At 34.5% G+C, this 27407-nt stretch overlaps 1 protein-coding gene across 16 annotated transcripts in view; it reads right to left on the reverse strand.

Annotated features, from left to right (window-relative positions):
• Positions 1 to 27407, reverse strand: part of SLC4A10 (solute carrier family 4 member 10) — a 139184-nt gene that overhangs the window by 29967 nt on the left and 81810 nt on the right. For 8 of the 16 annotated variants that reach the window (XR_014948201.1, XR_014948200.1, XR_014948198.1 and 5 more), the window contains exons 6-14: positions 22001 to 22189; positions 11382 to 11470; positions 6795 to 6952; positions 5067 to 5154; positions 4673 to 4819; positions 3615 to 3715; positions 2693 to 2867; positions 2299 to 2432; positions 1542 to 1787 (exon numbers count right to left, since the gene is read on the reverse strand). Coding sequence is in view for 10 of the 16 variants with exons in the window: in XM_085553011.1 (XP_085409137.1) it covers positions 1542 to 1787; positions 2299 to 2432; positions 2693 to 2867; positions 3615 to 3715; positions 4673 to 4819; positions 5067 to 5154; positions 6795 to 6952; positions 11382 to 11470; positions 22001 to 22189 (1327 nt within the window). In the remaining 6 variants the exon portion in view is untranslated. Of the gene's footprint in view, positions 1 to 1541; positions 1788 to 2298; positions 2433 to 2692; positions 2868 to 3614; positions 3716 to 4672; positions 4820 to 5066; positions 5155 to 6794; positions 6953 to 11381; positions 11474 to 22000; positions 22190 to 27407 lie in introns of all 16 variants that reach the window. The other 8 variants (XR_014948197.1, XR_014948199.1, XR_001556649.3 and 5 more) reach the window with 1 other exon arrangement.

The following is a 27407-nucleotide window of genomic DNA, read 5'->3' on the forward strand; positions in this document are numbered from 1 at the left end:
CTCTGTAATCTCAGACAGATTCATACCTAGATACAAATAAAACCTACCTAACCAGGAATCTGTACCCATATTTTCATGACATATTTCAGTCTTAGCTCTTTCTGCTAAGTGGTTTCAGAATAAAATTTTGTCATTATAGTACTTCCGTTTGTCAAAACGCTGTGAGGACATCATATCCCGTTTCTATTTTGAAGTGGTAAAGGAAAAAGGAAAAAAAACCAAACACAAACACTGTGCTATATAAGGCTCTTTAGAGTAAAAGTATCAACACCGTAGAAGTTATGTGAAGTTAACTGAAATCAGGATATCAATTCAGTTCATGAGGTGCATGCTCTACTTGTGATGTTCCTTGCTTTCTCTTCAAATTAATATTACTTTGTCTACCAGTCAAGCTGTTAGAGAGAAGTACTATTTTTTTCAGCACACCAGAGCACATCACAGCAGAGCTACTGTTCCAATAATTCAATCTGTTCCACTTATTAACATACTTATTGCACATTTGGATGCAGGTTCTACCATCTATTTTACTAGTGATGATAGCATGCACAAAATTTAAATACTTTTTCTGTTGCTGTGTTTTGTTTCTCCCAGCTTAAAATGCAAATGAGACATTTGCTTGAGACACTCCTATTTCTCCAGTGAACAAAAGATGTGGCAATGTTCAGTTGTCATATTTGGGGGACTCCACTCTGCACACAGTGTTCAAATGGGTTCAGGGAAATAAAGATATTTCTGGAGGTGAATCTTCTCTGAAAATGCTTTTCAATGACATTTTAGTCACTGAGGTGACCAGAATTAATTATCCTCAAGATCAAGTAGGATCTTGTCCTTAACTAACACTTCTGTTCTAACATTACGGAAACAATCCTGAATTTTTACTTCAAAATGAAACTACATCAATTAGAGCAATTATTTTTCTGTTCCCCAAGGATAATACCCTGTATCCAAAAACACTTGTAAAACCTCCACTGCCAAGGTACATAAACGCAGACCTGTTAAAAATCTTGTTATTAAGAACAAATTCATTATGACAAATTCCAACACTGCAGAGAGGCACCTAACAATTCTGAATCCACCCCAATTCTCACAGAACTACTGCCATTCAGATTAAGATAAAGGAGGCACATCAAGTCAGTATTTTTTTTCCAAATTGAAATAAAGACAGAAATATGATATAAAATATTATAAAGCACCAACAGAAGGTTATAGTAAGAGACTATTTGGTTGCATCTGATTAAATTAAAATGTGAACAAAAAATTAAAGTTGATTTTTTTAACTATTATTATTATTATAGGATTTCCAAGATTCATTCAAGTAGCTTTCCAAAATTCCAATATTTTTTTTACTTAGTTTACAGTATGCATTACCTCCAGTAACTACTACTCCTATATGCCAGAATCATGCCTAATTCAATAGCTCCCTACATATTATATTCACAATAACTGAAAACTTTTCCTGCTTCACACTACTTGTACTCAAAGATCTCACCATCTATGTAAGAAAAAAAAAAAAAAAAAAAGGATTAAGAAATCATACTTACGAGTACTTGGTCAGCAGGTCCAAATCATTATGCATGTTGATTGGATATGTCTCACTGAGATGAAATAGCTTCTCTAAGGCCTCATAAATGAAAATTATGCAGATAAGAGAAGCAAAAGCTTCTTCAGTAAATCGGGTAATGTAACAGACTAGGGAGCTTGCATCAGTTGCAACAAGGATGATGCACAGGATTGCAGTCCACAGTCCAATGCTAGCTCTCAGGGAAAGGTATGATAACCCATACTCTCTAAAGAAAAAAAAATAAGTAAACAACACAGTTAATCATTTGTCCAGCCACAGTTTCCTAGATGAAAAAACTCCAAAATATGCTTTGTGTAAGAACGTGCAATTTTGGGAACAGTTTGGCTCTTCAGAAAGAGGGCAGGAAGGAGGGAAGGAGGCAAAAAGTGGAACCAACTCTTCAACTTTTATGCATGATCAACAATTCACTTGTTTCAGTCAAAGCATTAGATTTCAGGCTCTGAAAGCCTAAGCAGATCGCTTGAAAACAACCCCCTAATCTTACTCTGCAGATGCTGGAATTCATTAATTAGTGTTTCTAATTCTACTTAAAAAGACTTTACTAATGATGTATATTATGATCTCACTCACCTCAAACATTAGTTGATACATGAATGAATCAATGAAGTAAGTTGCTTAGAAAGTTCAAAAAAAGTCTTGCTTAGAAAGATTCTATATATGTTATTGGTAAGCTACTACGTTTTATAATATATTAGAAATTTTAAATAGCCACGTACTTGCAAAATTTGAATAAAATCTTCTCAAACACTAGAACTGGTCCCGTGCTGCCAAGTATAGTGAGAGGCTGTCCACCAAAGAGAGAGTAGGCAATTCCAGTCATGGATGCTCCAAACAGTGATTCTATTGCACTCTGAATATGACACAAACAGAGAAGTGTGTATAAATTTTCCAACTGGTTCTATTTTGCAACATATAGATTTGTAGACTTCTAAATATTGAAACAAATACATTATAAATACATATATTTAGTATAGAAATAAATATTTAAAATATAAAAACTGATTTTAATATTTATTTATCACCATGGAACAGTAAAAATAAATAAATAAATACTAACCACAAATCTAGCAGTGTAAGTTTGTTTTAAAAAAAATCAGATTTAACACATACTATACGACCTTCAGTTGCTTCTCCCAGTAGACCACCAAATGTGATGACAGGAGACATGCAAGCACAGTAGAGAAACAAAAACGATGCCAGACACTGCAGACTGAGGGCATCCCGGAAGTCACTCCAGAAGAATGGAGCCTTTCTTTTTATATCTAAAATCAATCCACCAAAAAATCTAAAAACAAAAGAGAAGATTTATGAAAAAAGGTTTACTAACTTTCTTACATAGTATTTTTAGCAGCTGCAGAGAAGCTACTCTTCCATATCAAATGAAACATACAGTTATAATTCATCCTTCAACAGAAGAAAGTTTATGGGAACTCTGTCCTGATAACTTTAATCAAGGAATTGTTTTAAAACAAAAGAAGTTGCATGTTTCTTAATTAAAAACTTCAACACCCAGACCCAAAGCTTCTGGCTTGCTTGCATAAAACCCCAGTATTTTTGTTAAATAATTCTTAGTATTTGTTTAATCAGAGAGCTATTACACTGCGTGTTTGCCTACATTCCCACATAGAGAGCACATCATATTCTTTGTAAAACTCTTCCTCAATACATTTGATAATAGGATGAAACAACAAAATATTTGTAAGAATTCATAATATGTGACAAGCCCATTTCCAACTTTTACTTCATACAGAAATAGAAAATGTTGAGTTCAATAGTGATCTGACCTCTACAAATCACAGAGAAAGGAGCTTTCTGTAAATATATGAATACTCAATTATTATGTTTTGCCCTCTTCCTTCACAAACAAATTCAGAAGTACTATCTTTTTCAGCTATGTAGTACGCTAATCAGGAATAAGGCCTGAAAAAGATGACGTGCCAAACTGGTCATTTAAAAGAGAACCAGACCATTATTGTTCTTTCAAAAGGGCAACATCTGGGATGTTCATGATTCTGAATATGTTTTCACTAACTTTCCAGTGCGTTGCAGTTCTGGTCCAGAGTGTCCACCAGGATGTTCTGGCTCCCCATGAGCTGCAGTCCCATTTGGTACTCCCGGAATCTTACGCTTCTCCTACCAGAAAGAAAAGATCCTTTTCTTGGATTTTCACAACTAAACACAAATACAGCAATAAAACAGACTTCAAAACTTGAAAGACTGAACATTGAAATTTTATTGTAAGATTAATCAGCATAATCTCTTCATAAGAAGTAGAGTAGCTGTGTAACCAGAAAAACTAGAAGGTATTGTGGTCTAAGAAATTTAAAGAATACACCTCAGAAAAACCTTGTTATCAGAAAGCATTTTTAAAGAGCAGCATGCCAGACTGCTTTGATCATTTCTTGCTCTTATCAGGCCAATACCTTTTGATTTCACAAGTAACTTAGCATAACAAGTAGCACCTATTGAAAAGAATTATAAATAACAAATCGTTATATGGCTAAAAGTGCATTGCACAATTCAAAATGGATTACAACTATCATCAAAGAATAGAAGAACAGATATGACTGAAGAGCTTTATGAATAGCCACCATTCAGTAACAGCCTGCACTGAGTCTGTAGACATAATTGTGTAATATTATAAAAATGCCAACAAGAAAAAAAAAGACTTCTTCATCTTCAGAGGAAAACTAAACACATCCAGGAGGATACACAATAGAATATTTAGGATTTAAGCTTTTTTTTGTCTTTCTTGTTTCAGAAAACAAAGATAAAGCAATAAGTTTAGAACAAAAGCAAATACGTCTGTTTGTGATAATCAGATATGCTTATTACCAATCAATCTTGAATTTAAGACCTTTAGATCCATCTGTCTTTGTTCAGGAGAGACACAGTTTTGAACTACGCTAACTGTCACCACTATACTATGTTTTCAAGACAACAATTTTCTTAAAGCAAAGTAGCAAACAGAAAGAGAATACAGTATTTCCACATGGTGACTTTGCCAAATCCTAAATTATTTATATTTAATCCTACTTAGCAAAACTTCATCACGATCTTAAAAAGTACCTGATTTTTGCAAGCACAAACCTGAGAAGGAACATTTTTAGGTGGTTCTATTCGTATTGTTGGGTCCCATTCTCCAGGAGGGAGAACTGTAACCTGATCAAGAAACTCATCAATTCCAGACACCAAGTCATTGCGGTCTTTTGCTTTGTAAGCAACATCATGGAACACCTGTGAAAAGCAAAGAGGCATATGTGGGAGGAGAGAAACACTGCAAATATTTCACAACGGTCCCTTCTTGCAAGTTAGGCTCAGCTCACATTTTATCATCTCCTAGCAGCATAACCTGAGCAGTTACAGAATGGTGAAACAAACTTGAATTATATCTGCACATCAATTCCACTGGGCATTCCATGTTCCCTAATACATCCCTTCAGTCATTACAAAATTACTAAAGCCAAATCAAGAATAAAGTTACCTCATCTGTCATCAGTGTTGCAATTGATCTTCCAATCTCATGATACTGTTGCCCTTTACCCAATGGCCCAAGAAGAATAAACAAAAATCTGCAAGAAGTTAAATGGAAATATGTAAAAGGAAGTTGTATGCTAGTTACAATAGAATACTACCAGAATAATTATTTGAAAATTGGAGTATTAAAAAATCCCAAGTCAAATACTATATATAATACTCCTTCAAGATCTTCAGATACACATTTAAACATAGAATCATAGAATTGCTCACGTTGGAAAAGACCTTACATTTTTTAATTCATCTTTCCTGCCACTAAGAAGACTAGCCTCTACTCTGGGCTTGTGGTTCTCTAAAATGCAGAGGATGAGTTCAGATGAAGTAACTGGCATTTCCAGGTTTGTAAAAATGCAGAAACCACGTTTTAAAAAATTAAATTAAATAAAATTAATACATTATTTCGAAAGCAAATATTTTTGAAGAAAAAAATAATATAAAAATAATATAATCATCCTAATTTTTTAATTCCTTAATTTTCTTTAGGCCAAAAATCAAGACATCTGTACTGTGTTCATTGCCATGGTTTTGTTTTGTTGTTTTTGTTGTTTTGTTTTTTTGGTTGTTTTTTTTTTTGTGGAAGAGGTTATGCAGAAAAAAGGCTCCCGTTATTTTAAAAAATTATCTCAGTATCTCATGTATATCATGTATCATGTATAAATGACCTTTATACACATGTACAAAACCTAAAGTCATACTCAAATAAATCAAAAATTAAAGCAAATTTTAGACTATTAATGTGACTGGGAGCAAGAATCAGAATTTGAGCATTTCATCTCCTAGATGAAGGCCATAAATAACTGCAATGCAATGTTGTCTTCTGGTGAAATTCTATTTTTATTTTAAAAAAAAAGAGAGAGAGAGAGAGAGAGAGCGTGAAGAACAGAGGCAGAATACATACACATAAAGCCAAACCAGCAAATAAAAGTAGAGAGGCTGGATAATAGTTAAGCCAGGGAATTTAGATATGGGAGAATTAGACAGAACTTGTATCCAAATTAGACCCAACAGGAAACAACGTATTTGAAGATCTTCTTAGAACCTTAATACAAAGTACATTTAAGACATTAAAATGATTCCTCATAAATTGTCCTCAATGCCAAATTTTTGCAAATTTTAGAAGAAAAATTTTCAACTAAGAAAAATGAAATTCTAATAACACTATGTGGTCAAAAGTTACATTTCCTTTCATGCAATTATCAGTCTTAGAGGAGATGTTGATAGCATATTCTTCATCCATTAACAGTCTTTAGCCAATCAATTCATATAGCTTGAGTCTTTTATATTAAACATCCATTTCACCATATTTTTTTCTTCTGGACTTAATTCTGCAGTATCACAAGATTCATTTTGGTTCCAGATGAAAGTTCGACCACTTTGCATTGCTGCTATTACCTAGTATTTCATCTGCAGAATTAACAGTTTGTATATTATTAATCCTATGCTGCAAACTGACAAACATCTTTTCTACTTCTGTGGAAAATAATTCCAGTCACACATTAACAGCATGTTTCAAAATATACATTTACACATTTATGTATGTTTCTGAATATACATATTCAGAGGGTAAGCAGAAAGATGCCCTTAATTCATGGTGAAATGACATTTGCTGAAGGTCACAACACCTTCCTCCAATAGGTACTTAGGAAAACATGAAGAGAAATAAACATAACTGTACCTAGTTGGAATTGGAACTTCAGCTAGTCCTGTAAGCAGCACTGCAGGCGATAACCTAACAAAAGCAACAACTGCACGGTCCAGGAATTCCAGCTCACCAACTAAGATGTTGGATGCTTCAGCTCCAGGTGGTATCTTTTTCATGAAGTGCAAGTCAACCTGGGAAAATGACACCAAGTTACCCTGGGAGTTACAGATAGGGATTTTTATTTCCCCCCTATTTTGGTCACTTACAGTGTTATATATTTTAATTTTTACAATCATTTTAATTCTTCAGTTTTTACTCCTGTCTTTCTCAAAAGTAAATTTTTCAAAAATAAAAATGCTTTTCAAAAACAGAAACTCATCTTTCAGTATTTGACTAATATTATCTTAGAAACAAAGCTAAAGTACTCCAGAAATCATTTATAAAGAAAACAAACCACAATCTTCTTAGGCATATAATATTAATCTCCTATTTAATAATTTTATAAAAATCATAGCAGCATCAACGATTCATAACATAATTAATTGCAGCAGGAGAAATGAAGACATCTAATTCTTCTGTAATTAATAATTGTTAAACTCATTAATAGTTGCCATATTACAATCTCAGACAGAAAAAGAACAGGCTCCACTACCTCAAATCCCCCCTTCCACTACTCTGTAGTTTTCATACTTAATGGAAAACACTTCTACTGAAAACAGGAAAGTTGGGACCATAATTGCCTCAAGGGAGCAAGCTGAAAGAGCAAAGCAGAACAAAAACTTTGGAGTTTTAAGGCTCTGATGTTGTCTTCACCAGGGGGAGGGTAGGAAGAGACAAAAAAAGAAGGTTCATAATGTTGTTGCTATGTCAGCTCTAGGTATTTGTTTAGGAATGAGTTCATTTATATTTACTTTTCTCAGTATCAGTCTACAGTTTGTAACAAAAATTGTCATGGAGAAATAGAGTATATAATGTATGTTTGATTTCATTGTACACCAGTATTGTCTACATTTCAAAATACATGAATTTTGTCATTTGCTTTCCTTTTATTAATCTAAACACAACAACAGCAACCAAATCCAACATAAACTGTTAAAGTGGACCATTTTAATGTCTATCTTCCAGCCATCTGTCAGTGCTAGCATGCATGGGTTTGGGAAATATTTAGAAATTTGCTTTCTCGCAAATGGCTCTGGCACTAAATCAGAATTCAGATATAATACAGTTGCCCGTATCTTAAATGGAATTTCTCTAAGATCTAATGAGATGTCTAATGCTAACCCTAAGCTAATCTAGTGGTGACCAACACCTTACAAAGCCAGACTGCCATCAAAACAACCTGAAAGATTAGAGTGCAAGTACATTTTAAAATTACTCGTGAGATACATTGTTCTATTGCCCACTCAAATCACAAAATAACACTTTAGAGTTAAATACAACACATTAACAAATTCATTCTGCATCTAATTTTGGCAACATAAGTCAATTATCATTGTGAGAAACAAAATAATTTTTCAGGGACACCTAACAATGTGAGTTCTATAAATTTAACAACCTAACATCTCACATACCACATGCTACAATTGACAGTTTAAGGTCCACTAACATACAGACTAAAGGACCAAGTCTCACATCTGAAAGAAATACTCTCTAATCTACCAACAAGTATTTCCAGACAGGTTTCCTACTGATTGATCAGCTTGAGATTCTAAAAATCCTAATGGTATTGAACAAGGGCCCATTTAACATTAAAGAGGTGCCTCAAACTGGGCAAATATGTGCAAAACTGAGGTGCTGTTTCTGCTACCTAACAAAAGTAGAGGTAGCCCTGGAGTGCATTTGGGGCAATGGCAAAAGTTACATCATTCAAATACTTCATCTAATCTATCCACCATTCTCCACGATATATTTCTAAGTACAAGATGTTGGATAGCTCTCTTCACATCTTAATCTTAACCCTAAATTGATCCATATTCATGACCTGGTGCTTAATGCCCCCAGAAGGCTTCAATTAAGCACAGAAAAAAATTATTAATGTGGAGTCTGCTCCCCTGTAGGGAATCTCAAGGACTAAAGGAGGAGGAGGAGGGCTCCCAGAAAATCAAACAAAATTTGAAATGAAGGCAAACAGAAAATAAATAGCATCAGTCCTGTAGCTTTGACCTGTATTAATCAAATTTACTTATAAACAGGGTCAAAAAGGATTCAAAAACAAATTAATTATTTTGCCTGTTATTTAGGGGGGAAAAAAAAAAAAATAAAAAAAAATAAAATCAAACTTCATTAAGTGTAGGGACACAGTTTTGATTCAGAAATACCGTTTCCATGTGGAGCACAGAAATGTTGCTAGGAGAAGGGACAGGCTTCAACCTCTTAACACATTTCATATTTCAGGACACTTGAGGATCACTTCAGCCTCCAGGGCAAGCAGCAGCATCAGAGCCCAGCCAGATACAGTTGCTACACTACCATCCCCACCCTGCCTACTGGCTCACGATGAAGCAGTGCAGTGACAGACCATTTAAACCGCTTTCATAGGGTTCTGAGAATACAAAGTATTCCCCAGGAAAGAGTAACATATTTACAACTACAAACACTCCTCTCTAGGCTACTGAAGTAACATTCAAGACAGCTTTTAGTGATGTGTCCTTTTGTTATTCATGAACAGATACTTATACAATCAGCAGTCTTGGTGCCATGTTCAGATTAAGTCAGTTTTTTGAATCAACGCCAAAATTTGGAACATTAAAAGCAGCCCAAGGGAAATAGATGAACAAAGATAAAATACTCAAGGAAGTTGAAGGTGCCTTTTTTCAGAAGATAAATGACATTTGTATGTGGAACAAAATTAGAGCAAGAAATCACAATGCTCAAGAGAAAATTAGTGTACTGCTCCACTTTCCTCTCAATCTGCGCACATAATTCCAATTATAACCACTGGGAGTTATGTGCAATAGCACCTTTCAAATGGAAACTGTACTTTATGTATGCATCTTCAAAGGGATAAATAGATCTATTTAAAGATAGTCAAAATGGTATTTAGATCAGAAGTCATTCTCTTAATTCATTTCTGCAAACAGAAGATGTTTCTTTCCTGACATCCTTGTTGGTATCTAACACTGCTGAGCCTAGCCAAAGATGACATGATGATTTCTTCTCTTGTAATTTAACTAGGAATATCTCCAGCACTAAACAACTAGAAACAGAAGAATTAAATGTTGCAGCCTCCATTCTTGTTTAATAACAAGAAACAGAAAAAAAGAAGAAAACAAAAAACATACAGCTAGGTAATGGACTGGGATGCTTACCCTAAAAAGCTCAAGGAAATGGTGGAAATAAGCAAGAAAAGCACAACTGAAGGTCACGTCATCACCACTAGCTTGTTACAACTTCAATTCAGTACAGTTTAATTTTGAATAGCCAGCCTTATTTACGTTTGGCATCATTACCTTGATATTAGAACAATTGCCAGAACATTTATTTTTAGTTAACAATTCTAACGTAAAAACCAGCAAACCAAAATCACGTATGATTTTCTATATTCTTAATTTAAAATATTTTTAAAGATTAGCCTGCAATTTCTTAACATCACAGTTTATTGTCCTTCCTACCTCTGAAGAATTATGGTCCATAATACACCCCTAACCCTCTTCCTTTCTTTTCACCATCTTTGACAATAAGATCCATTTCCCATCTTCATTTCAGGCATATATCATTTCTAGTCAGGCATGTTCAGTCAAGAATTCAACTGGTACAAATAGATACTGCTGCTAAGAAATATCTCTGGCACCAGATGGAGCAATCACATAACTCTACTTTTAGCTCAGTTGCACTAACATTAAGATTCAACAGACACAGAAGTGCTGCTCTTTAGAATACTGGTTTAAATTACCTTTATTCACTTACTCAACCTTTGTTGTATTGACATGCCAGTTGAAGCCATCTATTCCTGTCAGGTCTGTCATCTGTATCTATGTGAAAGTTTGTTTTAGATACGTACAGACTTCTTAAATTAGAATTCTCCGTTACATTAAAGCTGAGACGTTGTTTGCTTTTCTCTGCTATTTAACATTGAGTTGTCATTGCAGTCTCCACTACTGAACAGCTAACATCTTTTGTTAAGGTGTACTGAAATATCTTGGCTTGCCAGGAGTATTAAGTTACAGGTTTACAGAAACACATTCTGTTTGAGACATCTGGAATCCACGAGTTCAGGTTATAAAAAGCATAGTTTGCATTCATGTTTTACTTCTACAAAAGTACATATCTGAAAGGTAAACTCAAATTACAAGAATTCTGTATTATCTTTCTACTGAGGCAATTTTCTGCTCATTTGTAAAAACCTCCCCTCCAGCTATACACCTACTATATTCTAATCCAATAAATGAACACCTGCATTCTTACATTGTCATTTCCTATTACAAGTGATTTATCAGAAAAAATGAGGATTTTTTTGGTTGTTATTACATATGAACATTATTGCAGTATTTGAAAATTTTTAATGTTCAAGTAAAAAAAAATTGCATTTCATAGCTTTTCCTAACTCACATACATTCAATGTATTTAGAAGATCTGTTTGGTAATCTTGAAGCTCCCTTTTCCACCAGGGAACATACTTACCTTGCTAAAGTCAACAGTGCTGTTTTCTCTGCTCACATCATTTTTGTTCTCAACACAGGCTGGAGCAGATTGTGGGGAAACAATCTGACCTGCTAAAAAAAACCAAAACCGTTACAGAATACTAACGTTCACTTCTATAAATAAAGCAAGACTTAATGAAAGAGTTGGTAGAATTAAAAAGTGACATCCATTCCAAATCACATGTATATGAAACATCTAAGCATGACATTTATTTAAATACTTATTTAAAGTAACATTCTTAAAAGAGAATATTTATCACATGCAGCTAAGAATGGGAGAACATAACTCAGAAAATATAAAACAGTCTAGGATACTGAAGATCAGCTTTTTGTATAAATTAATGCTTTATGTTTTTTGAGGTATTACATTTGAATAAAGACCTGCACTTGTAGAGTTTTGTTTTTCTAACAAATCTGAAGAGCTGCCATATTGGGGCAATATCAGTCTGCAAGATTACTTCTCACCAGTATAAAAACGTTCTGATTTCATACATATTACGAAACCTAGCATAACAGTGGGCTAATGTAAGAAAAGACAGTCTAGAAATTAAGATGATTTCATCTCAGTACTGAACACTGTGAACTTGACATGTATAAAATGAATGTTTCGGCAAACACATTTTCAAAAATACATGTGAGGATTTAATTCAGTACTTAAAAAAAATAAATCTCAATATGAGAAGAAGTGTTTAAACACATCTCAGTCTCATGTAAGCCAGCTGTAAGTCTTGTGACCAACTAAATTTTGACAGCAAAAGCTCAAAAAGAGAAACAAGATTAAGTAATGAACACAGGTCATATAGCATGTATCTTAATTAACATTACTTCAGAGGGAAGATTTAGGTTGGATGTTAGGGGGAAGTTCTTCACTAGGAGAGTGGTTAGGCCCTGGAACAGGCTGCCCAGGGAGGTTGTGGGTGCCCTGTCCTTGGAGGTGTTCAAGACCAGGTTGGACGGGGCCTTGGACAACTTGATCTAGTAAATGTGTAGGTTTGGTGATCCTGCTAGGCAGGGGGGTTGGAACTACATGATCCTTGAGGTCCCTTCCAACCCGGGTCATTCTGTGATTACTTAATGCCAGCATTACTCCCATGCACATCCAGAGGTCACCACACACACTGTTACACAGGCAGTAGGGCTGCAACACAGACTGGCTGGATTGATGTGCCTTCCTGCCTTTACTCTTAATGCTCTCCCTGGCATGGCAGTGCCTGCCCATAGCTCTGAACACCAAAACAAATCACAGGAAAAAGCACTAAACATATGAGCCAACTATGTCTTTCTGCTGTAACACATACTCAGGACTGTAGAGTCCAACTGGCTAACAATCAGTATCTTGTGCCCAGCATATATTTGTATCCATAGCAAATAAAGTCTCTCATACAACTAAGAATTTATGATGCAAAAACACTGGTTCTGGCAAAAATCAATCCAAACTTGAGTACTAACAAAGACCATATGTTCAAGACATATGACTATAAAGACAATCCTAAGCTAGGCACATTGTTTGGGCAAATCAAAAAGCCATCGTGTACCCTCAGCATCTTTGTTACACTCATTTGTAGTCTAAGCATGTCCTCAGCCATGGTCAGGAAACAGAGCACACTGTAGGATCCAAGCTGATCAAGACAAGAGACTTGCAAAGAGAATCTCAGCCATGGCCAGAAAACTACAATGTCCAGCTTCTGGGAAAGCTGAGCAGTTCAGTATCCCTCTCTAACTCCGGTCACAAATTTTCAGTAAAACACTTGCTGAAAAAAGGCTGGTTTTCATCAAAATCAACATTTCATTTTCCACTAGGCAAAAATCTCATGCAGAAAACAACAAAAAAACCAAACAAACATGACTATTGGGGTAGACTAACCAAGCAGTTAAAAATAAGTCAATGTAAGAATTTTTATATGGCAAGAATTACAGATTAATTTCAGAAGGATATTATTGTAAATGCCATCAATTACTAAATATGCAAAATCCTTGTAAATGTATGTTCAACTTCTGTTTAAATTAGAACTTATAGTGTTGCTGAGTATTCCACCATCACCTTAAACACTAAGTATACCCATACACTACTCAATGCCATTATTTTTCCTCTATTAAGATTATGTAGTTTTCTAAGAAAGTTCCTCTAGCATTCTAACTATTAAAATAATTTCTATATTAATATGGTTTCTGCAGTATTTTGATAGCTTTAATAATGTAACAGGGAAAAATGTATCTTTAAAAAACCCTAAAATAGAAGCCATTTTGAGCAGGGAATACTACCAGGAAGTCTTAAGCTTACTTAACACTGATTTTCTTCCTTTTAGAGAGTTCTCCTTATTCTAGTATCTATACCAAAGGAAATAGTTGTAATAATTACTCATACTGGCATCCACATTATGTTAAAAAGATTTTGTGCACAGGAAAGCTAAAGAAATAGTAATTTATCATAATTCTGCTGCTAATTATAGATTTATATTTCTAGTTTCTCTGGACCCAAAATTTCAAGAAAACGAGAACACGAATATCTACATGGGAGAAAATAACTTTGACTATTGGAACATGCATCATTTGTCATAAATACTGAAGTTTTAACACCATAAGTTTTAGAATCATAATTTGAACTGTGAAAAGTCCCCTAAGCAATTATTTTAATAGTCTAAAATGCTAGCTTTTAAATGCTGTGTCCACTTTTGTTATAGTGAGTAAAAACATACAGGGTAGGAAATAAAAGTCACAAACTGCAAGTATGTTAAGTTTATAAGAATAGCATATGTTCTTTTCCTGTGCCAATAGAAGACCTCAGACTTTGATTTTCCCATATGCTGGACTACAACACAACTTTTACCTTGAGGCAGTAAGTGATGCTTAAAGAAATGTAACTTCAGACAGCTTTCTGGATCTTGGAACAACGAAGGCTTTTTTTTTTTTCCTTTTTTTCCTTTTCTTTTGGTTTTTGTTTGTTTTTATTTTACTGTATTGAATAACAATCAAAGATACAAGGTAGAGAAGGGTAGAGAAGATAGCTAATTTCTTTTTTTTTTTTTTTTTTGCTTATTCATATGATAATATGCTGCAGAAAACACACTTGTTAAGAAACAATGCAATCTGCAAAGAAAGAATCTGCAACCCAATCTGCATTTCTCTATACTTCAAGAGAAAGTAAAATAAAATGCAACTGTTTTCTGAAGAGATTTTTACTCCTATACATGTTTGGTTTATTAAACATTCAGGTATTTTGCTCTTCAAATAGGTAGATGCTGTGCTATCGTGGCTCTCTCCAGTCAAGAATGTCTGAAAGACCAGACTGCTTTCATACTTGGTAGCTTCCTCTGTGTTCCAGACTACAAAGCCAAAAAGGAGGCCTCAACTTTATTTTGTGTGAAATTTCTCATTGACTTAACAGAGACTTTTCTGAGGTGAATAAGAAAATATTAATGGATTATGTCCAGAATTATACTAATGGCTACTTATTGAACATGTGCGTCACCATGCTACACTGCTTTTCCCATCCATTGTTCAGTTTGCTAATGCACATTGGGAAGTATGTATGTGCTTTATCCTCAAGTGCATTTTAATTTCAGCAGCTGATTGTTTTCTTTGAATGAAGGACACAATTATTGGCATTATGATGGCCCCAGGTAACATTAGACAATTGAAGAGCTAGGCAGATGAAGGGGGGAGCTGTCACACAACACCTGGACTGAAAAAGAAAAAGAGAAAAAGAAAAAAAAAACCATTTCCTTCCTGATTTCTACTAAAAGCTCAACAGACACCACTGCATCAAATCATCTCTGAAATACAACTACACTAAATTCAAGTTTTCTCCAAATTTTACTTTTATAATATCCAAACACACCTAAACGTACAAATGAACATCCAAAGCACCATGTCCAAAACAAATATAAAACAACTATCAGCAAACTCCAACAAAGCTTTAAACATACTCTTTGAAAGACACTCACAATGATGAGCTTCACTTAACAAAGGCATTCCTACCTTCAGATTTTAAGCCAACCTCAAGTTTCAAGTTTCAGTGAGGACATAGCTGAGATGGTATATTGATTCCTTGAATTGGCAGTATGTGGACAAAGGTGGCAAGAATAGCAAGTACATAATCCACCAGTTTCTTAGGAGAGGGCACAAAGATAGCAACATCCCTCCTGTTCTGTTCTTCCTTACTATGCCCCTGCCAGTTCCATTTTAATGGCCTCAAGCAAAATCTTTATACATGCATAGTATGGCATAAATACTCTTCTGTTTTAAAGTGTAATGTAATACTTAGAGTGCTTAAAAAATCTGAAGTTTAAAAGCCATGATTTATCCCGCAGTCAATCTACATGAATGAAATCACCTTCTTTGAGATGTCATCAGAAAGTTATTCAGATTTTTAAAGTAGCAGACAAATGTATTATCACTGAAATATCCAGCCCACACAAAAAAGAACTTAATACCTAACAGACAAATTGACACTGAAATGAGTGCTAAGGTTTATCTATGTATTAAAATGCCAATACCAACAGTTTTAATTTTTCAATTATATTTTAAATTGGTAGTAAGAGGCCAAAATTCACATGAAACAATTGTCACAAAAAGCCAAGTCATGTAAAAAAGATACATAATAATCAGTCACTGTAAGGTCTATATTTGTTACACTAATGCATATATTTGCATTTGCAGATTCAGAGCTTCACATTTTGAGATGATGATTAATTTTGTCAAATAAAAAAAAACAAAAACAAAAAACAGAAAACAGTAAATTAATTTCACAGACAATATACCTTTAGTCTCTAAAATTTAAAGCTTCAGACATCAAACTATGAATACTGTATTTTTAAGTTAAAATACAAGAGGTCTCTAGAACACAAATGACAAATACCAAGTACAATCTATTCAGATTTAAAAAAAAAAAAACAAAACAAACATAAAAAACCCCAACACATTCCATTAACACAAACAAACTGAGTGTATCTGATGCTTCTAAGGAAATTCAACTGGAAAAAAAGTATTTATTTTTCTAAACCATATGTATTTCTTCCCATTCAAAAAAAAAAAAAAAAAAATCTGATTTGCAAGCCAACTATCACAGTCTTCAGGCTTTTCACTGTAACTTGTCACCAACTTGCCAAATCTAAATGCACTTGCTGTCCACTTAGACTAAAATTCAAAGACTGAAAAGCAGCAAGTTTTCCAAAGTATATATTAAAATTCTAATATAACAGAGTAGTGACACCACCTTTGCACAGTGAATTGCATACGTGTCCTCAGGTCTCTTGATAAATAACATTTCCAATCACACTTCCATTTTATCTGTGTAACTGCAAGAAGAATTTGGTGCTTGCTAAAAAAATACAATTTAAGAGGATACATAAGAAGTAATTTCACCAGCTATTCTAACACTAAACCCGAATCTCAAACGTAACTCATATAATGTCATGCAGTCAAAACTGAATTGCTACGATTTGCAGTTTTACAAACAGATGTAAGATAATGGATTTACAGAGACATGGTATCCAAAGTAACTCCCCGCCCATCAAAAAACAACATCATTCCACATAAGCTTTTCATAACTGCCATAGCTGCTGACAAAGGTCAGAGATACTTTTTAATCACTACAGCAAAAAGTTGCATGCTGTCAAGAAACTCAGATGAAGACATGGGTGTACACCTAAAAAGATCTGAAGCCCAAGCAATAATAGGTATTTATACTACCTCCAAACCTTCAGGGAGTTTACAGAACCCAAAGGATAGGAGATGAGGAAGATACAGAGATGAGATGAGCCTGTTAGAGACAGACACAACAAAGACAGAGCAAAATGAAGAAATACAAAGATGAATGATACAGCTTTATACATACAGATTTATACATTTTATTATGGGTACAAGGAAATATGGAAAAGAATAAACATCTAGTGAAAATGTTTTTAAATACAGGTTATATTTTAGCTATATAAAAATCTGTAGATAATATATTTTGAGTAAAATACACACGTTTGAAAAGAATATTAAGTAAGAAATAGTGTACTAGATACTTTAAGCTAGAATTAACTAACAGTGGTCCTGCCTGAACTGCAAGGAAAGCAGGAGTAACCCATCTGATCCAAGATCACCACTGGTATGGCATTCACTGTGACCAGCTCCTAAAATGAAGTAACTTGTTCACATACCTAGAAATGCCTTCCTTCCTTTTAAGAGGGCTCCAAGTAATGCCTCTCTGTCTCTATATAGTACTATTGACATCATCTAAATTTCACATGCTGTAAGCTAGTGCTGGCATAAATACTTGACCTAATGATTAGAAGAGAGAAGGAAGTGAAAAACACCACTGGAGAATGAGTAATTTAGACTTATTTGGATAGTAAACCATACTCTTCATAATCAGATGTCAAGCACAGACTTGCACAACTCCATGCGTGCTCATATTCTCACAAACAATGAAGTCCAAATTAACCAAACATGCCAACCAAAATAACTTTAAAAAGAGACTGTCAAAGTAAATTGCTCCAGCAACTCATTCAGACCCTTAATTTAACACGCCACTGATTTCTTCAAGGCTGTTCAATAAACAGCTTCTTAGAATTTCAAAATTTCTCAAAATCAAACATTATCTGTAGTATAACAGAGTTTTTACACTAATAAGGAGTTTGTTTAGGTGCCAAAAAAAGAACAAGTCAGAATATGTATAAACATTTTAGAGAAGTGGAGAGGCTTGTGAAGTTATTTTTGCATTCCTGTAGTACTAGTAGAAAGGTGTTGCATATTTGCAATTGTCTTTGTATTTTTAGACCATGTCATAGGAATTTATCAAATACCAGTGTAAAAACCTTGGAAATCCCCACAAAAATAGATAAAATTGCTTCTCAAGTCCAACGTAGTTTAATAATGACAGAGATTCCTATTTTTAACCTACCTTTCCGAGTATTTATGCTAAAATTACTGCAATCCTCTATTTGTGGTATTTGGTGTCAAGTTAGGCTTTAAAAGAAAAAATATATGTATTTTTCCTGCTCTTATGCCAAAATTGACTGTCACTTTTTTTTTTACTGGAACATCAAAAGCAGGTTTTTAATTCTCACAGTTTTGATGCTTAATGAAAAAGTGAAAGTTAAACACAGCATGGTGGCATTAAAAATGCATGGTAAATCCATAGCACTCTGACATCTTACTCCTGCAGAGGATGTGAATAAAAGCCATTGTAAACAAAAGATAATACTACTAAATACAAAGCAAATTAATTAGATAGTTTGACGCACAGTTAAAGAAAGGGAAAACAATTGTGGGAGTATATTTGTACAACCATCTTCCAGTAAAGATATCATAGCAGACTAACAGCAACACAGCCATGTATGCAATTTAAGGTTATATCTTCATTTACAGACCTCATTCTTAAACATCTGGAAATGGAGACACTGATAAACTACCATGGGTAAAGAATGTGGACAAAGAAGGGGTTTTCCATCTTCAGCAGTACCTCATAGTCTGCATGGTAACTTCTCTGAACCATTTATCTCACAAACTACAGGCTATTGAGGAGTGTTATCAGTTAACCTGTCAATACTAAAAATAAATTTAACCAAACTGAGAATCTCCTTACAGCCAGAAACAGCAACTTTCTCTGACTCATCTGAACATGGAAAATTAAATGGTTCTTAAGGGTAAATGCATCTTTGGGCTGTATGTTCATCAGTACTATCTTTCTACATCTTTAATTATAAGGAGAGGGAACAGCACCACTGCTGCTAACAATACATGAAACATTTTCTGTTGAACATACATTCTACACAATATTTCTGCACAAATAGGTATAAGTAGGTGGAAATTATGCCTTGACTGGATTGTACCTGTTTCTTCTCAGAAAACAAAGAGGTGTCTCACAGCATATGCCTGACAATAGTATTAGAAGTTTATAATTCTCAGTTTTGCTTTTTTTTCAAAATTTACAAATTTAACTCATTTTTACTTACTTTCACCTGACCCAGAGTTGTAACAACACATTAAGAGCTACTTGTATACATGTTCCACAATAATTAGAAAAGAAATACGTTGCTGCAGTGAGTATAACACTGTAGGTGAACTCTAGTATTTGGGTCATGAGGCAAGGACAAGAGAAAATGTCCAGAAAATTTAATTCCTGCTCTTGATCAACCTTGTAATGACAGCAAAGTTCCTGAAAGATATGCATCTCAGCATAACATCTGCATTATTTATGTGCCATTTATTGTGGTAGGTTACCCAAGCCAGAGAAATAATTACCAACATGCCAGAAGAGGCAGAAGTCCACATGCTTCCCATCCCTTCACTACTGGAGCACTGTGGAAATAGTTGCCTATAAAGCCCATGAGATGCTTATCAGCTGTTGTCTTCAAGAGAAAAAAAGAAAAATTATGTTTCTTTGGAAAACTAAAAATTTAGACTGAACATTTATTTTCTAAGTGTTATGCCAGTTTTAGTACAACTTAGATAACAAAATAAGATCCCAAATTTTTAATAGGTCAATGGATGAAAAGAGTGAAATTTACAGTAAATTAACCTTTCTTTGTTACATTGTAGGGCCATAATCTATTTTGAAGAGGACAATGAAGGAGAGTCCCTAATGCACAGTAGCACTTACAGAATGCATGGAGAAGAGCAGTGCTTCAAACTGATTAAAAGACATCCATGTCCAAAATGACCCTTTTTGGAAAGCTCTGCTGCAATTTAGGTAAAAGGCTGAATTATCTTTGTATAAATGTTCCTAAAATTATTTAGATTTATTTGGCTTCTTTAATCTTAATGAAAATAACATTATGAAAGCAAGTGATAGTTTGAACCAGGAGTACTGAGGCACCTATACAAAAGCACACAAGGTGGAATTGTAGTTTTTCATCTTGCACAATAAAGAAAAGCAAATGAATACCTGTAATAATACGCCTCCCTACTTATAGGATCACTCAACTGCTGAGTATGTGAAACTCGTTTTTAACATGCTGCCCTAATTCTGATCAGAATCTATTTCTCTGAAAATTAAACAGAGATAGTAAGGTACACACACTAAAAAAAAAAAAACTAGGTAAAACTGAGAAGTTTCTGGATTGAATTGCTGCATCGGTTCCACTAATATATAAAGAAAGTTACTGAAATTAAGCTCATGATATTTTCACAGTTTGACCCAAGGGGTCTTTTTAAGGAGATCTATTGCATACTTGTTACATAAAAATTACTACAGAAAGTTTGAGAAGTGCAAGCTTCCGTCTTTCCTCCCATGGAGGAGGAGGAATAGGATTACATTTCTTTAGTGTTATTACTGAATACTTAAGGCAATCAGTAAAAGCTGAATAAAATCAATAGGAAAGTTTTATTTTGAAAGTCGCATTAAAGATGGGCGATCATACAACATATTTTTTCCTACTTTTGTGCATATATACATACAAAAGCTCACATCCTCAAAAAAAAATTGAAATTTTGGTATGACAAGTATGATTCTATTTCATATCCTCTTCAGATGAAATTGTACATTTTCTTTTAGGTCCTACAGCATTCCCTAGGGAAGCAGCTAGATTTAGAAGTATCTACTAGAAATTTACACAGCAGCAAATGAAACTAATAAAATGCTCTTGAAATCAAAGACAATGTTATCTTTGTATAGACAGCCCCAAGTTTCCAGACCAAAACTCATTATGATACTTTTAGTCTCCTCCCATTCTACACCTCACAGCATACACATTCCTCTTGCACCCAACTTCTCTGTGCTGTGGCTGCCTCCCCAACCTTCAACCCCACCACCAAAGTTGCAAGTGAGCTCAGTACAGTCCTGAACAAAGACACAACAGGACAGACTGAGAGTTCACTATAACAAAGGCAACTTTTGGAATAAGAGTTGCTAATTACCATCCAGTGGTGCTCAGTCTAAAATGTCCTGGGTATTGTGATTAAACTGGATAGGGAGGCTCAGCAATTCTGTAGTGCATAATGCCAGCAAGTTAATTGTAAGTATCTGCAAGTTTCATGAGACATGCCTGTTTTTAGGTAAATAAGAGGCAATAAGAAAATATTTTCTATAGTTATGTATAACAATAAGCTCATAAGGGCTTCTGTAAAAGTGAGTATGAAAAAAAGTGAATATTTTTCTCTCTGCAGACTTGCTCATTCACTTTCATAAACATAATTTTCCAATTAGTGATTTTCTGAAATAATTATGAACAGCTCTTCTCTCCCCAGCCACGTCTGAAAATAATTTTCTCGTTTTAAACCTGCAAAGTCAACTATGAAATTTGAAATACTCAGCATACAGTGCCAAGCATCTACTCAAGCAGCCCTGTACTGGGAGCAATATCCCACACAAATTACATGGGACAGAATGCCACAGCGACAAAGTTTACCTTGCCTGCAACACTTGAGCTAGTTCAGCTGGACATCTCTGCATATCACTGAGTTGTTCCACATATTTGAATTTCAAAGTTAAACAAGCGTGTTACTAAATGCATAAGAGGAACCACTCTTACATATAAAAGGTTCTATTTTTATACAGGAACTTCTCAGAGCATAATCACTGAAGTTCAAACTGTAGGCACAAAACACAAGCAATACTGTACAGGTAGACATTACTGAAAGTTCAAAATGCAAAATAAAGCAACACGTTACCATTTTTATCCATGGAATGTGGCTCAGACTGCTTCTTTCCAATATCAGCAAAGGATCTCACAATCGGGATCCTATTGCTCAGTTTCTTCTGGTTCTGATGGTGATGCTGTTTCAGTAATGCTTCATGCACTCTATGACGAACATCCTCACTGAGCTGCCCAGAGCCCACCTGCTGGTCCAGAATCATATCTGAAAAAAAACCAAGTATGTAAGCATAACAAAAAAGGGGAAAGACAAAAAAAAAAAAAAAAAAAATCATTTCAAAGAAGTTGCAATAACAAGTTAGTATGCTACAGATACAGATAAATCAAAGGCACCTGTTCCTTTGTCGCAACAGAATTCAATGATATGTTTTTATCTAAATATGTTTCACTCATTGAAAAATAATAAAAAATAAAAGAAGGTATTAATAAGGTATTAATATAACAAGGTCAGTAACTCAAAAGCATAGGAAGTTCCCATGCCAAGGTCACCTATGTAGCTTGGAAATCATTCCCAAAACATTCCCATATGGAATACCTCTGAACAACAAGTATTGTTGTAACAAGTATCATTATGCAAACTCTCCAGGCTTTCTGTGCTCAACAACAAAGGTGTGCAGATGTTTTGAAAATATTTAAAGAATGTTCCTCTTGGATATTACTTTATACCTTGTGGAGCCCTTCTAATCCGGGACACAGGTTACCTTTTTATCATTATTTGACAACTGTCTTCAACAAGATGCAATACGTGGAATACCCAGCAACATAGTTTAACTCATTCTATTAACTGCTCACGTACCACTTCTACTAACATCAAAATCTCTGAGACTGCTTGTTTCCTCAGTAAGGTATCCTGACTTTCATTAATATGTTATTCTTTCTAGTTCTTTAAAAATGATTCAAAAGAAATTGGAGGTCCACACAGTTTCAAGAATGCTTTCTGTTACAATACTTCATTTACATAAAACATATGCAACATCTGTAAGTTTATTTCCAAGGCAAACTTAAACAAGTTACTGTACTAACTCAAATATAATTCCTCATCACCTGAGAACAATTTACAAGGGTTGTGAATTAAAGCATCAGGATAGCAGAACTTCAGATTAGTTCCAGTATAGCATGGCTCACCTGTACAAGCCCAGCACAGCAAACCACATCTATCCCATCCCTAGGGTCAACTAAGACCTAAGAGCAGGTTGGCTGCTTGCACTTGCCACAGAGATGGCTATTAGACATCACAGCTTCCTTGCAGTGGGTACTTCACAAGGACATGCACTTAGAGCCATATGGTGTCATCCTTGTTCCAAGCAAGCATGAGCAAGAAAACACTGGAGTAACAGCTCTCTCTCTGTTTCTCTAGGTTCACAGGATGACCATCAGGTCATAAGAATACTTCAGGCAACTCCCAAGTAAAACATGGAGTAAATTTATAGAGGAAGGTGCATGTCTTTAGCAATAAAATACCTTTAAAGTCAAACATGTAGCACTTAAAAGAAAAGCTACGCTGAATGTCCTTTCTGCAGCAATGAATAAACAAACATGATCTGGAGCTCTTATTTTTGAGCAGCATACCAGACAAAGAAACCCAAACTCTGCATTCCTGGGCCTATATTCTTCTGATATGCTGCTATTGACAGTTTACAGCAGGAAAAACTGAACTCAGTGTGTAACTGTGAGGTTGCTGGTATTTACACCCCTCAATCTTCCAAATTTTATAACTGCAGTTGCAGGACAAAATGAGAGATTAATGAATAAATAAATAAATAAATAAATAAATTCATGGGTTTTTCTGTATGTCATGATTGCAATGACAACTGACTACAAAATCTAATTTAAAAGCTAAGGTTTGTTTGTTTTATGCTTATTTTCTTTCTCTTAAAGATGAGGAGAGGAAACACTAGCAACCATAAAGCAGTGCTTCATGCAGGACATGCAAACGAAATGCTGTCTTTTATCCTAATCTGTCATTAACGCATACCCCATTACACATTTCCCAAGTGTGTCAAGCACTAAGAGGTATAGCAAACTAACAATTAAGATTCTTGGTCTGCATTTATCATCCAAGACCTGATTTTGGTGTTTACAACAGCGATTATAAATGAGCTATTCTAAGCCAGAGGATTTAGCCTGTTCATCTAAAGAAATAAAGTGCTCCATTGCACTGAGTGCCAGATTCTATTTTCAGCTCTACCTGAATTTACTTTATTCAACTTCTCAGCTGAATTATTTGAAAAGGAAAGAGGGACAGCAACAAATGTCCTTGCTCTTCAATTTGGAGACTCTTAGTTTGAAAAGCAGACTAGCATGTTCACAAAACATCACAATAGTCAAGGCTAATATTTTCAGCTTGAAGCTCAGAGAGCAAGAAATGTTGTAACAGAGCTATTCTATCATCCCACAGTGGATGCTACCAAAAGAACACTGCAGTCATTATAGGAAAGGTATTTTGCATTGGTATGTTGAACAAGAGCTATGAGTGACACTGGTTCTACATATAAAGAAAATGATAACTGAGATTGACTTGTGCAATCTAAAATATTCCCAAACTTGCTGTTGACATGGGAGAAAAACAAAAAAATACACCATACAACTTAAATGCTGGTGAGAAATGTATAGCTTACACACAAAGGAACAAAACCTGAAAAACACTTCTCTGTGGAGGTAATCACAGCAAGGCAAGCTGTAAATCAAACAAACACAAAAATCTGTGTAAGTGAGAAGGTGAAAGCTGAACAAAAGCCTGGTGGAGGGTCAAACTGAGAGAAACAGATTGCTGACAGGTAACTCAGTGCTTTGTTTCAGTGTTTGTAATAAAAGCCAAATTTACCATAAAAGCACTGACAGAAAGATAGTGAAACGTGAGCGCTGCAGCTGAAACAAAAGAAATCAGTGAAACAAAATCTGAACTGAAGTTGGTTTGAATAGATAATTATAATGGAGAAATATAGCTTTGAGCAAACAAATACCAAAAAAGACTTGTTCAAATTAAAGCTTAACATGATATTACTGAAACCAATAAAATTGCACACGTGGTATGTAATGCCCTGAGTTGCTGAACAGAGTCCAGTGACCTCAATCACAAGATTAAGCTGTTACACAGATTGAAAATTCGATTGTGAGAAGCATACACAAAAGACTGCTTGGGGGAAGAAAAAAAAAACAGTATATCTGCACAGAAAAGCATGGGAATATTTAAAATTATACTTCAAAAAATATTAAAATATTTCTCAAAATAAATAGAACTTTCTAATAACTCAAATGTACACAAGTCATCAAAGCACCACCAACTAATTCAGGGGGTACAGTTCGTATTTGAAGAGGTTTGACATTTGTTCACAGTACACTCCACACAACTACAAGAAAACGCAAGATCTGTGATTCATGATTTAGAGAACGCATTGTCATTAAAGGCTGGACCAAACAGTTTTTGAACCAAATGATACAAAATGGTGTCATATGTTAAATGGAAGAACCTTTTTGGTTCATTCAGTGATTACAATTAAAAAAAATAAAAATAAAATAAAAAACAGATGGTAATTTGAGAAGCTACATGGTTTCAAAGGAACTAAATGAAAATATCAAAAGAGAACATTTTCATCTGCCAACTTGAACAACACAGTGAAGCTGCTCTCTAATGGTGCAGTCAGATTCTGGCAAATATCTCCTCAAGAGACAAGTTCCAAAATAAACTGTTTTGATTACATAGATTTTTCAGACTTCCTTTTAGCATATGTTCTATACAGAAGTGATCGATAAAATATTACTACATCAAATGTTCAATGGAATTCCTTGTGTATGCGGCGCTAGCATACTCATAAAGGAGTCACTTCAAAGACATTTTTTAAAAAACAAGTCACATTAAGAAAAGAAAAGCCTAAAATATACTTAAAAGTACATTTTTAACGTGATACATTTCAGAAGAGGAATTGAGCCGTTATCAAAGAAAAAACAAAAAACACTGCATAAAATTTAAGAACAATTTGAGAAACGTCAGAAATTAACATGCTTTTTTTCCCTGCTTGATTACAATGTTGGAAATTCAGCTCAGGAGACTCTACTGTAGTAATATTTTGCCTGTGAATCCAACATCATAAGTATGAATATGCTCTTTATCAACAAAGAAAATTGGATGTCTGTCCAAAGAAATTTTCAGCCTTGTAGATTAAGTCATTTTTAATAAGAGTTGGAATGAGAAAGAATCTAATCAAGAATGGACAAGCTGGAAGACAGGATGATTTAAAAATTCTCACCATATCACTGGTGCCAAAATATTTTTATGCAGAACTATCAGAGTTTCCAGGGATGAAATACAAAATGTTCTGAGAGCCATACAAACAGTATAAAAGATATTTTCTCAGCTGTAGATTTTACTACAAGCCCATCAAGATCTTAAAATGCAGACTTAAATAGAAGAAACTTTCAAGGGCTAAGCGCTGGAATTTTATGCTTTAGTGAATAAGCATTTATAGATTAAAAGCCTTGACCACAACAAACAAGAATTCTTTGTCTCAATTTAGCAGTGTAGATTAAGTATAACTCTTTCAAGGATACAAAGACGGGTACTGCATATACAGTATAATTTGAAATTGGAATGTAGCCCAGATAGCAAGATGTTACCAGCAATACAAATACATAACACACATTTCTCCCTAAGATTTAAAATCAAGTAAAAAGAAAGAAACTAAATATGAACAACTAATTTAGTTGTTCTTAAAAGGTAAGATTAAATATAATAATGCAGAAAGTTATCAACAGATGAAATTTTAAACAACAACAAACATACTATTGAGCTGTCAATCAGAAGCACAAGAACTGAGGTTAATATAAGGAGTGAAACATTGAAAACAGTTGAAGCCAAAAGACTCAGAACCATTTCTTTCAACTCTAACATTCAGGAATGTCATACACAGTTCAAATAGATATCAACTCCAGTGTAAAAATGTTTCAACTGCATAGCACAATACATAGGATTATATCTGTGACAACTACTGACATGAAATAGCAACTTATTAGAAGAGATGGGGAAAGATTTCCTGAGAGATCCTGCCCCAACTTCAGTTCCAGAAGTAATTTATATAGAAAAAAAAAAAAAAAAAAAAAAAGAGCAGACTATCTATATGGAATTCTCACATTCCTAATTTATCTAGCACATGTGTCTGTGTCATGATGGCATGCTTGCCACTGCTACCATTAAGATCATTCCTTACACCCATGCTGCCTAATTTGCGCCTTTGTAACACTTTGTTAATACTGGAGAGAAGAACCTCATACATAGCATTAAAGTAAGAAATTGCAAAGCAACATGCTTGAGGAAGAAAACTACAACACAAACAATAATAACAGACAAGAGCAAATAGAATAGTAATGTCATTTATAAGAAAGATAAAACTCTTTTTAGAGTTTTCAGAGAAACTTAAGACAGAAGA

The sequence above is a fragment of the Coturnix japonica genome, chromosome 7, assembly GCF_054131305.1.
Source record: "Coturnix japonica strain WE chromosome 7, WE-NBRP24, whole genome shotgun sequence".
Taxonomy (NCBI): domain Eukaryota; kingdom Metazoa; phylum Chordata; class Aves; order Galliformes; family Phasianidae; genus Coturnix; species Coturnix japonica.